The sequence below is a fragment of the Microtus oregoni genome, unplaced genomic scaffold, assembly GCF_018167655.1.
Source record: "Microtus oregoni isolate MIOR12 unplaced genomic scaffold, Mior012 000024F_ref0000369, whole genome shotgun sequence".
In the NCBI taxonomy this organism is placed as follows: domain Eukaryota; kingdom Metazoa; phylum Chordata; class Mammalia; order Rodentia; family Cricetidae; genus Microtus; species Microtus oregoni.
Genome location: NW_024543083.1, coordinates 729,910 through 746,907, shown reverse-complemented (window position 1 = coordinate 746,907; position 16,998 = coordinate 729,910). Strand labels below are relative to the sequence as shown.

The 16,998-nt window shown below is 42.2% G+C and overlaps 1 protein-coding gene across 1 annotated transcript; it reads right to left on the bottom strand.

The window, feature by feature from the left end:
• Positions 1 to 105: 105 nt before the first annotated feature.
• Eri1 (exoribonuclease 1) lies at positions 106 to 16,406 on the bottom strand. The gene is made up of 7 exons (XM_041673853.1): positions 16,140 to 16,406; positions 13,164 to 13,342; positions 9,650 to 9,860; positions 7,846 to 7,929; positions 6,406 to 6,515; positions 4,993 to 5,107; positions 106 to 2,584 (listed from the first exon to the last, which is right to left on the bottom strand). The coding sequence occupies exons 1-7, from the start codon at positions 16,236 to 16,238 to the stop codon at positions 2,342 to 2,344; spliced, it is 1,041 nt and encodes a 346-aa protein (XP_041529787.1). The 5' UTR covers positions 16,239 to 16,406; the 3' UTR covers positions 106 to 2,341.
• Positions 16,407 to 16,998: the final 592 nt, after the last annotated feature.

Here is a 16,998-nt window from a genome sequence, read left to right as displayed (position 1 = left end):
AGTGTATGTATCAGTTGGTGTGGATTTGGAAACAACATAGGTAAAAAACATCTCAATGTGTCTAAGCAAGTAAAAGGAACACAAGGGAATGAACATGGCTACTGATGACAAAGGAGAGAGCAGAGGCTTTAAGAAACTATATTACTCTCAGTCCAACAGGTTACAGCAGTAACAAGAATAGAACAGTACAAATATCTTTACACAGCGGCGGCCACTCCTGAGCATTTTCCTCCCAAGAACTACCTGATTCTACATGTTGAAGACAAGCCATCAGAGCAGAAACCAAACCAAATCAGAAGGGTCGGTGGAAACTCAAAACATGATGAGGAAAGATGGCAAAACACTTAGTAGGACCAAGAATTATAAAAACTTTTACTATTGGAATTATTTAAGAAAAAAAAGTTAAGTACTTGGTTACTTGTCAGGAAGAAATTTAATCAGCCTGATTTAAAAAACAAAAACCAGAAAACCCAGGAAGGCATTATTAATATTTCCTGCTATTCTCCAATCTTCCAATTGTAGTTTCAGCTATTTGGTAGCAACTATGTAATCAGGTGACAAACAATTCTTTTTCAAGGGCATGGACCTGCCCTGTGTCAACATGGCAACCTGGGAAAATCACCTCAACAGTCAAGCCCAGCGGGCCTCGCGACACTGCGTTTTTTCCCACTCCTCTCTGACAGGACAGGAGCATGTTGGCTCAAAACACCATAGCCTGTAGTGAGCTCTCAGCCACCACGCATGCCTGCTGTCCTTTCTCTTACACACAGGACTGGAGAACATGATGAAATCTACTTGCCTGGATTGACCACGGAAATAATGTGGCTCCACAGTCACTATTAAGGGTTTAAAACAAAACACAAGCCATAGTGAAATTAGTCCAGGAAGAGCTTGAGAGGGGTTTAATTCCAAAAGTCCATTCGTTTGGCCTCTAGATAGTTTTCCATCATTATCTCCAATGCACATTCTGATTTTATAAATAGGAATTATTTTCCAATATGCACTGATCACTAAGACAAGCCAGGTACTTTTACTAACTATGGCACACTTAACTGAACACAAATGTCAGTAAGTCAGTCTCAAAGTGGGGCAAATACACATTCACAATGGAGAGAAGCTAATGAACAAATCCCTAAAAGCTCCCATTGATTTGTAGGTTACAGCTCTTATAATTTTAACTTTTGTGACATTTTTGGAGTCGGGTTCTCTTGGTGGATCCAGGGTGGCCTCAGATTCATCTTCACCCTAACTCCCCAGTACTGGAATTACATGTGTATGTCACAGGCTGGTTCTTCTAACTCTTCACCAATCTTCTCAAAAACTAGATTTCTTACTAGAGCCTGTAGTCTATGACAGGGTTTCAGTTATGAGCTGAAAGCAGACGCGTCCCAGTACTTTATCACATTGTGCTTATTCTCATTTGCTGTGGAAGGCTCAATTCCACCAGCGTGCAAGCAGAGGGTCGGAGGGCACCCTTGAGTTGATTCTCTCAGTCCACCGTGTGAGTACTCAGACTCAAACTTGGGTTGTCAAGCTTGGTGGTAAACCTTTAAAGCAACTACCTGTCCCGAATACACGCAGTGTTCCAGAAAGAAATACCTGAATTTGCTGCCCAGAAAGCGTGAAGCTGAATGGACCAGAATGTGTGGTGCACAGGTCAACTGCTGCTGCTGGCTGAGCAACTCTTCATGTGCCGTGTGGTCAGGCCTACTGTGCTGTGTGTGCATCACCGCACACTTTTATTCTTGTCTTCAGTCCCTAGACAATGCAACCATTTTCTTTATACTTTATTAAGTATAAGCTATCTAGAATTCATTTAAGTGTATGGGAGAATATGTGTAGCTTATATACACACATTATGCTACTTGAAGTAACAAATCCCTCAATGACACCAAGAGGCTGACTGCAGTTGAACTTTACCTACAAACTTCAAAAACTAAAAGGACTATGTTGTACACAAAATCCAATGGGAACATAAACATTACTTTTCAATCCTTTCCACACTTCTAAAAACATATTTAATTTAATGGTATTAATGTAGAAATTCATTTCAAATTTCAACATCAAGGAATAAATCAATAAATCTGCATTTAAAGCCAAACAAACACATCTTGGATACCCCATAGTATAAAATTCAGCTCTAAGCAGGAATGGCTACTGTGTAACAAATACTGCTCATACCAAAAGTGCTGGTGACAAAGAATTCAGAGTGTTCCCCCACTGAGTGTTTGTATACATACCCATCTCTCTGTAACTGTAATAGGATTTTAAATGTTTAAAGGTGCTTGAGGCTGCACTAGCTGGGATACAATCGTTAGCAACTGAGCCAACAAATATGCAGCTACTTTCTACTGTGTGGCATTTGTGGAGCTGGAGCGCCCTCTACTGGTAAGGAAGAGGAGACACTCATCAACTGTCCTCCGTGTATTTTTTCATTGATTCGAAGTTCACATCCATCCTGAAGCATCCGAATTGCTATTCTAGCAATATTCCTAGAGTCATCAAGACCACTGTGAGGCCGCCCATCGTAATCCATTCCTAATTTTTCAAGCATTATTGTCAGTTTAGTTTGGCTTCTAGGAACCTGGAAAAGAAAAAGTTTAGTAAGTATTTTAAGTACTCTGAACAGTTAAACTAAAAACTAAGAAACAAAACAGTCGGTAGTACCCTATTCTACTTTTCCCAGAGAAAAGCAATTTCACTAAGGCACAGGACAAAAACTTCAAGACAGCAATTATGAATATGCTCAACGACCTTAACAAGAATATGCCTGAATGAAGACCAGGAAAATAAACGATTGGATGAAATAATAAAAAAACAACTCAAGGCATGAAAGTAAAATCTAAAAGAGAAATAGAAGCATTAAAGTCAAACTGGCAGGTGTGGTGGAACACACCTTTAATTCCAGCACTCGGGAGGGAGAGGCAGGAAGATCTATCTCCGTAAGTTTGAGGCTAGCCTGGTCTACATAGTGAGTTCCTGCACAGTCAGAGCTACGCAGTAAGATCCTGACTCTAAAAGACAAAAACCAAAAATAAAACTCAATTCAGTAAGTCAAAATAAAAAACTCAGAGGAAACTGAGGTGGAAGAGAGAATTTCAGGTCATAAAGACACTATAAAAGAAAAGATTAATCAAAAGAAAATAATAAATCTTAAACAAAACAGAACAAAAACAAACAAACAAAATGAAAACCACACAAGACACCTGGGATAAAAGACTATGAAAAGACCAATCCTACAAATACTGATACAAAGGAAGAAGAAGAAACCTAGGTCAAAGGTCCAGAAAATAATTTTAACAAAATCATAAAAGAAAAATCCCCAAAGCTAAAGAAAGAGATTCCCATCAAGGCTGAAGGGACATACAGAACATCAAATGGACAGGCCCAGAAAAGAAACTCCCCATGGGACTTAATAATCAAAACACTTGTATGCACAGAACAAAGGAAGGATATTAACAGCTGCAAGGGAAAAAGACCAAGTCCCATATAAAGGCGACCACTAGCATACCACCAGAGTTCTCAAGAGACTCTGATGCACACGCACTGAAACAACACAGGCACCAGCAGACCACCACTCACTAAACCATCAATCATAGTTGCAGAAGAAAGAAAAACAGTTCGTGGACTCCACTACATAGGCATTTGGGCTGGCATAGCCTTGAGCTAGAGAGTTCCATGTCCATCGTCCAGCAGTAACTTTGAGGTATTAGCCAGGGGAACAAATTAAAAACGGTGATGTTGAGAAGGTGTGGCCACGCTGTGGAACAGGGAGGCAAGCTAACTCTCAGTGGTCGGGGCGGAAGACAAGTGAGGCCGCTGGACCTCTAACACAGGTGTCAGCAAAACAAAGGCATCCCCAGGGAAGAGGAATACTATCACTGCTTCTCCTGCCTGGCCCAGCCACCATCAGAGAAGCCTCTGTGCACAGCAGATGGGAATTAACAGAAACCCATGACTGGACAACGTGCAGAGTGAGACCTTGGAGCACTCAGTCCTAAGCAGGTGTCTCCATCAAACCCCTCCTCTCAGGGTTCAGGGAGCTATGCAGACGAGGTAAAGGAGCCAGGGGTGAAGGATGACTCCAAGGAAACAGTGTCTTCCCTAAACAGGACTGATGCCTACATGAACTCAGAGACTGAGGCAGCATGCACAGGGCTGAAGTGCACACAGGCTCCCACCCTAACCAAAGCTCCCCGTAACTGATACACACTAGCAACAGAAGGATTAAGTTTTCTCCAACAGAGTTTCATTGAGTACTCTTGGTACTTTTTGTCTCAGTTTGGGGCATTTTTTGTCTTGTTGGTAGTTTGCCTGTATACTCTGGCTTGTATTTTTATGAGTTCTGTGTGTTTTAGAGAGAGAGAAGGAGCATGGAGTTGAGTGGGTAAAGAGGATTTGGGAGTTGAAAGGGGAAAGCTGTGACCAGAAATATTTATAAAAATGTTTTTAATTAAAAATGGAAATTTTAATAAAAATGATAGAATAGTGCTCATCTTTCTGCAGAGATGGGGTGCTACTTCAAAAACTATTGATGGATTTATATTTAGATTTATATACCTGGGCATATATGATGCCTAAACATGGGGGCATTCACTCAACTGTCTGAGAACCGAGAGAGACCCCTGTGCGCCCTGCAACTGTGGTCACTCGCACGTTACACCCAGTGCTTAAATAAGGAAGCATGTCTCGATGATACCAGTTTATATGATCTTAAGTTACATCCAAATTGACTAACTGTGGCCGAAGAAAGAAAAACAAAGCATAGAAATCATAACAGCTATTTCATCCTTTACTTCAAAATCAGCATTTTAATGAAGATAGGGGCCCATAAAACACTTCTATAATTTTATAAATACATGCACACAGAGAAAAATCAAAATTTTAAAAACTTAAATTTTTTTTAATATGCATACAAAATCACAGCTGAATATATATGTAAAATTGAGCAAATACGGCCAGCATAACTAATTTAAAAAGTAAAATTTTTACCTTATAAAAGTTTCCATATGACTTTCGAATATTGATCCACTTTTTAGCAAAAGGAGGGTATTTGAGCCTGCTGAGTTGGCACTGGATGTTCAGGAACTTACTCATATCCCAGGAACTTATAAAGAGAGAAAGGGAATAAAGTAAACGCTACACCAGTACTACGAAGAATACTTTAAGTTGTTCTTTCTGTGTTCTACTTACGTTGACCTTCTCATATTCACACAAAATACCAAGCTGAGAACTTATTAACCTTGATTCCCAGAAAAAATTTTAAGCTTAAAAAAAAAATGCAGTTATTTTCTTCACCAAGGCTCCTCATCTTGATTGCTCATGGCTCTGATTCCTGTCAAACTGTCACCTTAATGAGTTCTTTTGTGTAACTGCTAGACTTGCATATTACACCAAACTTATCATTTTAGTTAAGTTCTTTAAGAGTATGTCCTGACACAAAACATGTAAGCAACTAACATGGAGACAAATTTTAGGGGTGAACATACAACCTGGCCTGCTATTCCTCTACTGTGCTTACTGTGGGGTGTATTGCACACTACTTAATCCTAGCACTGTGGCGGCTGCAGCACCCAGACCAGCCTATGCTCCACAGTGAAACCTTGTCTCAGAATCAAACCAGCCAACTGAGTGTGCAATGTGCAAATCAGTGACCTCAAAGTTACTCTTAGGCAGAGTCAAGAACAGCTGCAAATTTTACAACCCCTCAACTCACTGCTATAAAATCAAAAACAACTACATACCCCAGGGCATTACTTCCTCCGCGTATTTTTAACAGCCATCATCAGCCCTCACCAGACAATTGCCTGAGCTGCCTAATTGTTTTTTTTTTTTTTTGGGGGGGGGGCATCAATTACTGTTTTTGCTACTGTTCTAATTAAAAAGCAAAACAAACAAACAAACAAACTACCGATTTTGAATGATCTGTCCCAGAATTTAAGGTCATATGTGCTGAGCTCGAAGTCTTCTATGTCACCAACAACTTAACATGGGAGCACACACCACCATGGCAGACACTAGACCAGATCTTTAGGGCTTTTTTCTTCACCTTTGATGACATTGTGGTACAGTGACCTTGGCACAATGTCTGTGCCCCTTTCAACCCTTCAGACCTTCCTATTAGTTCTTCATTTTCCCTTTTCCTTTTCTTATTTGGAGAAGAGGCACAAGTAGGATTTTGAGATATAATCTCAAAATACAGTTGAGGATTGCCTCCAATTCACTACGTAGGCTGACCTTGAATTCCTAATCCTCCTGCCTCCAACTCTCAAGTGGGGAACGACCCTTTCTTGTGCAGTGACTCCTGGGGACTTACTAAATAACATTGCATTGACAGTCTAGACACTCAATGAGTAAGAGCCTCTTCACTGGTAAACAGGAATGAAACTGCATTTTCCTACTTACCCATCTGTTAATATGCAGTATTTGTACTTAGTTCCTAACTCCTTTGACTTCATCCACTCAATTACTTTTTTCAGGACCTGAGGGAAAGCATCGGCTCTGTCTACCTGATCCTGAAGACACAAGGAGAACAAGGTTAGGAGAGCTATTGCTTATGGCGCTGCAACACACCCAGGCATAAACCAGAGAACAAACAATTCCTGAACTGTTAAACTCTGATTTCAATGACTTAGACCTACTGACTACCTAAATGTTAATCTGAGAAAATTAACTCATTTTATGGCCAAGAAATAAAGACTGCTCTCAAGTGAGTATACAACTCTCCCAAAATTAAGAATTAAGATCGTCCTGGTTTTGTTAATGACACAGGTGACCTAGAGTCACTGGGAAGAGTGAAGCTCAACAGAAGGATTGCTGGACCAGACTGGCCTGTGGGCACTGAACTATGTGTAGAGAGTGTGAAACTAATCAAGGATCCAAATAAATTTTAAAAGACCTATATATTAAAACATAAACAATAACCAGAGACAGACCACCAAAGGTATATAGTCAAGACTGTAAACAGACATGTTCCAAATCCTATCTAAATATAGCAGTGACACTTATCTTACTAAAGCTCCATTTTACAACTGAATTCTTTTCTTTGTTTTTCAAGACAGGGTTTGTCTGTGCAATAGCCGTAGTTGTCCTAGAACTAGCTCTATGGACAAGGCTGCCTCACACTCACAGAGATTAAAGGCGAGCACCACCACCGCCCAGTTTACAACTAACATCCTGACTGCACCATTACAACTCCCGGGGGGTGGGGAGGAGGGAGTAACAAAAATGCTATCATGTGTAGTTTGGCTTTGACTTTTGTTTCTGAAGAGAGGCTGTCAGTGCTGCCCAAGCTGGTCTCAAATGTCTGAGCTAAGAGGGCATCTAGCCTCCAAACTGTGCCCCTTACTCCCTTAGCAAGTGAAACTATAGCACACACCACTGCACCAGTTCTAAGACCTTCTGTTTGTTTAAAAAAAATTGTCATTATTATTTGTTACTACAGATAATTGTTAATTTATTATTTTAAAAAGCCCTTTAATTGTCTGTGATGGGTACTTGGCCTTTGTGTGCACCATGTGCATGTTCAGTGCCCATGGAGGCCGCAAGAGGGCACTGGAACCTGGATCTGGACTTGTGGGTGCTGGGGATTGAATCCATGTCCTCTGAAAGAACAGCCAATGCTCCTAACTGCTGAACCATCTCTTAAACCATCTCCTACTTTTTGTTTTAATCAGAGTATGAAAGAAAGACTTTTACCAAACAGGGAAAACAACACATTAAATTGCTCATAATGATATTTTTATACTATTCACAAAATAAATCAAATTCAAAATTTTCTTTTCAAATTCAAAATAAACAAGCACCCACCACCAAAACTAACAGAAATTAAGACAGAATTATCACCTGAGTAATTCCAGTGAGACTGATGCAGAAATCTGAAAGCTGTGAGTTAACCTCTGGCCTCACATACTGCTGAAACGTGTCTTCCTGCAGGGAGGGACACAGGGAAAGCGCCTTACGTGACTACAGTACGGACACACACGCAAAAAGATCCAACCACAGCAGAAATACATGGCAGATCATTTTAGAGTTCCCAAGGGGACTTCCCCAACAAAAAGTCCTCTGATATTTAAATGTAAAGATAGTTTATTTTGTCTAAAAGCAAACCTTCAAAGCTGAGGTAAATATTTTCTTGGTGTGAAAGCGTTGGTCATTTTGTTTACAGCATGTTCAGAACATTAAGCCTACTGAAGTTGGTGCATTACGATAATGGGTTTTAAAACATAGGAAATCAGCCTGAGATTGAAACAAAATACATGGGTTTAATAATAAATAAATTCATAAAAACAGGAGATAATCATCCGTAAGAGGCTAAATCATACATGGCATATGTTTTTTATTTAAAGTTAAAACAGGAGTCATGGCAAGGTTTTTAAAGGGTCCTTGGGCCACTGTGTTGAAATTAGCTGGTCACAAGGACAGAACACAGACCTACTGATGAAGAACTGCCCAGAAGCCTGGAATAGGTGGGCAAGAGAACCAAGAGATCCTTTCTAAACAAAATGGGCGGAGGGAACCATCTCCCCAAAGTTATTCTTATTGTCACACAGGGGCTGTGGTGTACACACACACACACACACACACAAGTTTTTTAAAGAGAGTATACAGTTTAAGCTTGATTGAATGGAGTGGATATAAGAGATGATGGGAAGAAAGCAAATGAAGACAGAAGGGTATGGAACTTACTGAAGGGTTTTCCATAAATGAAGAAGAGGGGTAGTAGCAGCAGAGTGGAGTAAGAGGAGGATTTCCCTGTGGTGGGACACATGAGAACACGCCAGAAGGCAATGTACCTGACTGTCTAGTGCTTACAGTGCCCCAAGCTCAGAGAACGTCTGAGTTAGCCAGGACACCTGCCTACACAGCTCCCATTTTCCCTTTTGACTGTTTTGGAGCAGACAATTTTAGAAATAGGCTGGATCATGCAGGTGAAACAAATAGAAAAGACCTGCTTCAAGAAGGTATGAGGAGAGAACTCCCCAAAGGGGGATGGAGATGAAGAGCATAACACATTACCATGTACAAGGTCTTTCTGGACTTAGTGACTAGACAGAGGCCTATGGCATCTCCTTGATCACATTTTAAAGGTAAGAAGTATGTTTAGGAGTACATTCTATGATGCCCTGAACTAACAATGCAGTGCCAGCAATCACCTAGGGTATGCAAAGTCTGGTTTGGGAATTTAGGTCCAGCTACTACCACCCCCGCAATGCCACCAGCAATATTTCTACAAACTATCCTCCACCCTCACTGAACATCAAAACCACCTACGGTGCTCTAAAAAGTAAGCTGATGCCAAGGGCCATCCACAGAACTAGACTCTTATCTCTGGGGCCAGGGGCAGGTACCAGGGTATTTTTCCATTGTCGTTGTCACTTCCCTAGAGATTGCCATCTACTCAGCTGTTCTGAGCACCAGAAAAGCACCACAATTTCAGTTCACGGAGAAGAAAAGCAAGTCCTGGATTCGCTTCATTATGGTTTCTCTATTAAATAACCATGCTGATAGGGAGCACACAGCAATGTGCAAAAATATCCTTTTCAAATTCTATTTCCAGCTAAAATGGCAGACAGGCGCTTCCAGTTTCCTACTGAACACCAGAACAGTTGCTACTAAAAATAAGATAAAAACACAACAATTCACTTACTATTTCTAAGGTGTGCGTATTCAACAGAACAACAGGAAACTCGATGATTTCATGTATGAACTCAGCTGGGTTTCCCTCTTCACAAGTAGCTTCAAAGTCAATAATACAAATGTAGTCATAGTAACTGTCCACGTAACTGCTTTCTTTCAGCATCAACTTCTGCTTCTTGTAATAGTTTTTCAATCTCTTCTTTAGGACATCCTTGACCCCTCTAAAAAACAGAAGATTAGGTCAACGTTACAGACGAGAATCCTCAGTCCTAACTGCAGGCACTAGGTTGAACAGTCCGAATCACAGCATAACTAATGAACACTAGCTAAGACAAATGGAGAGAAGGAAAAACTCAAAGCTAAGTTAGCAAAGAGCGAATGAAAACAAAATGCTTAATGCGACAAATTTTCCTTCACAAGAGAAGTTTTGTCTTCATTATATCTAGTATTTTAAGCCATAACTGTGCACATGCGTTATGTGCACACACACACAACACTGCCTTATATGTTAAGACATACATGATATAAAAACTGAAGATAACTGGACAAACTGTAGTGATGAGTGAGAAAATGCAGACACATTGAACATATTGTACTCCTTCTGGTATTCATGGGTTAGACAACTAAACAAAAAATTCTTAAGGGTATAAAAGTATTACGGCCCTAAAGTTGAATGTCTTATAGCTACTTGAAAAGTAATTCAGGATACACCACCCTAGGGCCCACTTTGAGTGAACACTAACATACTCACAGGTCGACTAGAAGTAGGTTATTTTTTTGTCACATTGCCAATCAGAGACTTAAAAGTCACGTTTTAAGCCATTTGCTTTCCTTTCTTACCCACTGAAGCACTGAACAAGAACCCTACCTATGAAAGCTGATAATCAACCAGCTGCTTGTTTTGAGACTGTTTTAGTGTTTACTCTTTTAAGAGGCAGGGTCTCATTACATAGTCCTTGCTGTCCTGGAACTCATTATGCATAGTGCTATATTATTTATGTTTTAATAAATAAAGCTGCCTGAAGATCAGCCATACAAGCCGGGCAATGGTAGTGTGTGCCTTTCATCCCAGCTTTTCAGAGGCAGAGGGATCTCTGTGAGTTCAAGGCCACCCTGGGCAACACAAGATTGAACTTGTCTAAAAGAGAAACAGAGCTCATACAAAGGTGATCCCAGCACTTGTGATCACGTGCCTTTAATCTCACACTCCTTTAGTCCAAGCACTACAGAGGTAGAGGTGGAGGTGGAGGTGGAGGTGGAGACAGGAGTGATATGGCTGGGCAAAGAGAAGAATATAAAGGAGAAGAGACAGGAACTCAGTGGAGTGTGTAGTCTTCAGGATTCTTAGAGACAGGATCTCAGCCATTTCAGTCTAAAGATTTGGTAGAGATAAAAGGTTTCTCTAATGGTTGGCTGTTTTACTTTTCTGATCTTCATGTTGAACCCAAATATCTGCCTCAGGGTGTTTATTATTCATGTTTACTATTATGTAGAGCTGGCTGACCTTGAACTTGGAGATACACCTGCCTCTGCCTCCCAGTTACTGGAAGTAAAGGCATACACGTGACCAGCATTTTCGTGTTTTCTTTACACATTATCAAAACATAGAAAAGTCCCTCGACCCTTTTCATATTAAGACATCAAGTGACCAGCGAGATGTGACTACTTTTATTTCTTTCCTCTTCATTTATCTATCTATCTATCTATCTATCTATCTATCTATCCTTTCTCTAAAGAAATAGCACTGCAAACCTGATGCAGCACAAACACTGAACTAGCTGCCCTGGGTAAAAACTTCTCCCTAACATCCGCCTGGCTCCTCCTTATCCAAATGTTAGGTTTACCAGGTTGACTTCTGAACACTACCTGAACCAGGTTGTCCTTAATCCTCTCCACAATGGCTTCTCTTAGTTTCCGGGACTATGGTAGAGGCTGCCTGTGATCACAGCCTGCAGCATACTGCTTCACCTGACTTAAGAACTGAGCACTAATTCAATTTTCCCGGCAGGTCATCTTCAGTGGCTTCCCTGCATCACAAGGAATAAGGGACTTCAGCATAGGGCTCCTTCACTTTGCTCGAGGTAGCATTTCAGTATCACTGTCCAACACTCCTTCTCCCCACAGCATGCTGCTACACTGTAAGCTGTGGATAAAGAGCACTGTGTGCTGTAGCCTTGATATACAGCGTGCTTTTGAATTCTTAAGTCTGGTTGTACGATTAAGACAAGAATATATGACTGAAAAATAGAAATTGTAAGTTTTCTGGTTTTTTCTTGTTTTTAATTTCTTTTTGCCTGAAATATGCTCTTCCCTTTCCTACTTGGCCTAATTTAAATATCGCACTCCTGAACTCCTGAACCCTCAGCTGCACTGTGACACTCAGATTTCCAACACTGCCCTGACTGCTCTAACTTACATCTGTGTGTTTTCTCAAGACTGAGATTTTCTGGGTGGGGGAACGTGTCAGTGTCTGGTGCAGTGCTTACAGTTCCACACAGGTGTTGAGAAAATGCATCTAGATCTCTAGCTCCATGAACTGATCTTCACACCTGGGAAGAACAAGTTTTCTCAGACATCTTCTGTAGGCCACAGGCTGTACTTTAATAACAGAAAGAGCAGAGAGAAAACAAAATCAAGACTTTCCTTACAAACTGTGGCAGACAGTCTGGAAGGGGACAAGTCCTATCTGAAAGTTAGTGGAGGCAGTCCACTTTGAGAGATAAGAAGTCTACTGCCCAGAATAATGTTCTCAACTATTACACACAGTCAAGTTTTTTTTTTCTTGATATCAAACACTGTGCCTATTTCTGGATGTTAAAAGTCAGAATGCCACATACCTCAAACTTTAAAAAAACAAAACAGAAAGTGGGAAGGGGTAGAAAATAGTTCTGTAAACATATGTGTCTAATTCTCAGAAGACAGAGGGTTCACTAAGCTACATTTTCCCATTCGGTACGGCTAAATGTGATAGACACAACAGTTCCTTCAGAAGCTAAAACAAAGTGACTGATTTGTATGGATGTGAAGGATTTCCACCTGATTTCAGACAAACCTGTTATAAAAATATATGCAACTAAATAAAAATATCCTCTATCATGTCAAGTAAATGACCAACTATTAAGCAAAATTTTCAAGACCAATATGGCGAACAAGCCAGGAGGCAGAGGCAGGAGGACTGTGTGCTCAAAGCCAGCTCAGACTATACAAGACCTCTTAAAAGTAAAACTTAAGCAACATACTTGCTACAACAGCCATGACTATACATGTATACACTGATGGTACGTTTCAACACAGTCACAAACTTTGATTTGGAGATCTCCTTTGCTATCTAAAGCAGAACAAAACAAAGTTGCATGCCCAGACTCAAGCTAAAGAATATAAATTATAGTTGTAATTTGAATTATCTCATAATAGGATTTTCATTTTTAGTCTTGTCAAGGTTTTCTAAAGTGAGCAGGTACTACTTCTGTAACTGTGAAGTGATTCGAGTTTTTAAGAAGCAGGTTAATGTTAGTTTTCATTACCTTGTTTCAAGTTTAAATTCTGAGAGCTTGGCTCTGAGTTCCTCCTTACTCATTCTATTAATACAGCCGTTTGCCATTGCAATCTCTTTGTAAACTGGGTCACTGAAGTCACTTCCATTGGAGGTGATGATCTTAGATCCATCTGTGTCTTTGCCATCCAGTCTACATCGCTGCTTTTTCTACGAGAGATAATTTACAATTAGTGCAAATATATTTTATTTTTAAAGATGCAAATTCCTAAGGGTTCTCCATGTTATATGTTCAATGAAAGGCTCCCCTTGGCGCCAGTGGAGAAAAGCAGGAAGATGAAAGATGTGTTTCCAACGTAATTGGCCCTGCTCTGCTCTGAGTCATGAGATTCCTCAGATGCAATGAAGCTAAGTAAAAAGAGGACAGAATTAGGGTCAGAGCGCGACAGTCTGGGCCCCAGCTGGTCCTTTACAACAGCAGGGCCTTGGGCCACTGACATGCAGTTCCCTCACCTATACAAATATACCTGTCCTAGATGGCATTTGCTAATGGTAAACAGTATTTAGGTAGCACTTACTCTAAGTATGAAATTGTGTATATAGCAAGCTAACTACTAATGAACAGTAATTTTACTTTACAGTCATCAGACTGTAAACAAGTCTTTTCACAAACAATATCCTGAAACTAAGCCAAGTTTAAGTGACCTTTTACATCACTGTGTGTATGTATCAGCGACTTCCTCAGAACTTTTCAGTCTGGCTGTATTTCACAAAGCTAACAGAACCCACCGGGAAGGAAAGGAAACAGATTTCCGGTTCACTACTGAAATGCCACAGGACTAAAGCAAACACATGCATTCTGCTTCAAAGCTCATAAATTGTCCCACAGTCATCAGTCATTCAGATCTACAGTGTTGCTTTTCTGTCGCATGACTCCATTCTATTTTCCCCGTGGATAGATCTAAACCACAAATACACTAACTTCTAAAGTTAATTATGTTCTACATGCAATGCTACAAACATAAACTATGTTCTCAGCAGCGTCAGAAACAATTTATTTGCTAATAGCATATTAATATGCATTTACTTGGCCATAATGCAGTCCCTAACTTAAACTGGTCTTGACAGATCAAGGTTACCTCCCACTCTCAGCAATCAACTCAACCCTGCAAATGCCCAGGTTGTACTGCTAGGGGTCGTGCAGAGTACTCACTCCTTTCACATTATGGGAAATGGATATGAACTTGTACATGTATTTGCTATACTGTAGAGAAGTACTTTAAAGTGTGGAACTTAAGGCTGGGCTACACTTTCCAGAATAAAAATACGACTCTCCTTAAAAGTTGCTGGATTTTTCTATAAAGAAAGGTTCTATCTTGACCTTTGAATGCTCTTGGTGAGACTCTTATAGAGTAACTACAAAGTAACTACTTTTAAGTAACTCCTGTTTCCGAACTTTTGTTGATAAAACTACCAAAACTATGCACTACCTACTTACAAAAGAAAAGCTTTTGCATTTGCAGGTTGAAACAAAAATGCCCAAACATTAAAATGTTTCTTCTTCTACTGGTTTACAACGATCACTGAAGCTAAAGTCAATGGAAATTTACTAGATAAATCTCAAAAACAACCAACAATTTTGTGAGGCTGAAGTCAAGGGGGACTATATATATTCATCTGTTAAAAGCATGTAACAGTTAAGGTTTTAACAGGCAAAATAGTCGCTAATATCAATCTGAACACTGGTCCAGAACACAAAGCATTCCATTTCAAAGTTTCGGGACTTTGAAGACAGTGAAGTATCCTCAGTTTCACTTAGGAAAAGCTCTGCAAATTAGCTTTAAAAGTGACTTAGGTGATGTTATTGACAACACGGATTAGAACAAAGGGGGCATCGTTCCAGAGCAGGCAAATGCAAGCCTCTGTCAGCCTTCCAAAGTACCCAGTTAACAAGCGCAGTAAGATAACGCTGTAAAGATCCGGAGGAAGAGTGGTCAGGCCAAGGGGAACACAAGATTCTTAAGGGAGAAAACCCCCTACTAAAGAAGAACACAGGGAAGTCAGAGTGGACAGCAAAGCAAAGATGTTCACTATGCAATGGGCAAAGGCAGCCGGGGCAAACGGAAGGCACGGAACGATGGGAGTAAATTAGATACATTCAGACCGTTAAAAGATCACTCAAGAGCAATTTATGCTCTTGCAAGCGGATGGGAGTTTGGTCCCCAGGATCCATGTCTAACCTCTAACTCTGGTCTTTGAAGGCACCTGCACACTCGTGGCATCCACTACACACATACACACATATGGATTAAAAAAAGTAACATTTTAAAAGAGCATTCTGGCTACTACACGAAGGTGTAAATGAAAAGAACAAAGACACTAGGAAGCATCTCCCGAACACCCACGTTTTGACGTTTTGGGTTTGACCCTACACTTCCACGGCTGGGCAGATCATCTCCCCAGCCCCGCGAAGACCCTAGATTTCCAGTGCTCAACTCCTGCGACGAAAAGGCACGGACTTTTTAGCGTCTCCTTCCCAAGCCGCAGCGCTTGCCAACACTAACCCATCAAGATGAGTAACTAAGTCTGGGAAGGCGTCTTACAGTCTCGCCGCCGGTGCGAGGATGGACCAGCGGGGTAACAAACTACTTCAGAAGCCGGTTGTGGCTGGATTCTCGAGATAGTAGGGGACAGGGGAAGCTGGGGAATGGGGAGCCCCTTCGGGAGCGGGTAGAGACGGCGGTGCGAGGGCCTGGGGCGGGCACAGGCTGAGGGGAGCACCTCAGGCGGCTAGGAACCCCACCCGGGGGCGGGCGAGCACCGGCGCCAGCTAAGCCAATCAGCGCCGCGGGGCTGGTGGAAGGGCTGTGCGCTCGCGCAGGCCGAATGTTTACGCAGAATTCTCACTCGGAACTTCCCGCCCGACCTCCTCCCTCAAGCCGAGGCGGACTCGCCCGGATGGCGACGGAGCCGGGGAAGCGAGACAGCCCCGCGCGAGCACCCTCACCTCCACGCTCAGCGGCCGCGGCTCCTCACACTCGGCCCGCGGCGTCTTCTGCTGAGCCGCGTCGCCGCCGCCACGCGGCCGGCCCCGCTCGTCCTCCATGCCGCCTCTCACGCCGGGAGATGGCTGCCGACGCTCGCTCCCACGCCGCCGAGCCCCGCGAAGCCGCCTTTCTCCCTTGGAAGAAAACTACCGCGCTCGGGTTCCCGCGGCGGCTGCCACACAAACTCCGCCGGACGCCTCCTACTTCCGGGAGCGAGCGGCGTCGTCACGCCGCGCAGGCGAAGTGGGCGGGAGCATGCGCGCTTGCGCGCCAGGACGGCGGCGGGAAAGAGCCCCGCAGAGGAGCGCCAGGGGGAAGTGGGCGTGGTCGATTGGCGTGGTCGTGACGCGCTTTCCAGGGTGTGCCCATTGCCCAGGCTACGGGTGGACGGGTGGACGCTACCCTAATTAGTGTTTGTGGCGGGTGGGTTCTGAGATTCCCCCACCCCCCAGTAACTCAAATAATCCTTTTATTTTCTTCCTGTAGCAGAAGTTGCTTTGAAACCGGGCAGCATGAGCGGGGCAGCGGGGGAGTGCACGTCTTTAATTCCAACACTCAGGAAGCAGAGGCAGGCGGATCTCTGTGAGTTCGAGGCCAGCCTGCTCTACAGAACGAGTGTCAGGAAAGGCATGGCTATGCACAGAAACTCTGCCTCGGAAAAAAAAAAAAAACAAAGAGAGAAAAGAAAAAACAAAAAATGACCATTATGGTCTTTGCCCTTCTGGCAGGTGGATTCTTCATGTCTAGACACCGCAGGTTTTTTCCTTGGCTAGTTACACGCTTAAATCTACAGGATTTCCCCCTTTCCATTACTGCTTG

Excerpts from the sequence above, each read along its gene's own strand:
- Eri1 (XM_041673853.1), bottom strand. The coding sequence starts at position 16,238 with ATGGAGGACGAGCGGGGCCGGCCGCGTGGCGGCGGCGACGCGGCTCAG. Across the intron at positions 9,861-13,163 it reads GAATTTAAACTTGAAACAAG|AGGGGTCAAGGATGTCCTAA; the intron begins GTAATGAAAACT and ends TCTGTTTTTTAG. Across the intron at positions 7,930-9,649 it reads ATACGCACACCTTAGAAATA|GAAGACACGTTTCAGCAGTA; the intron begins GTAAGTGAATTG and ends CCCTCCCTGCAG.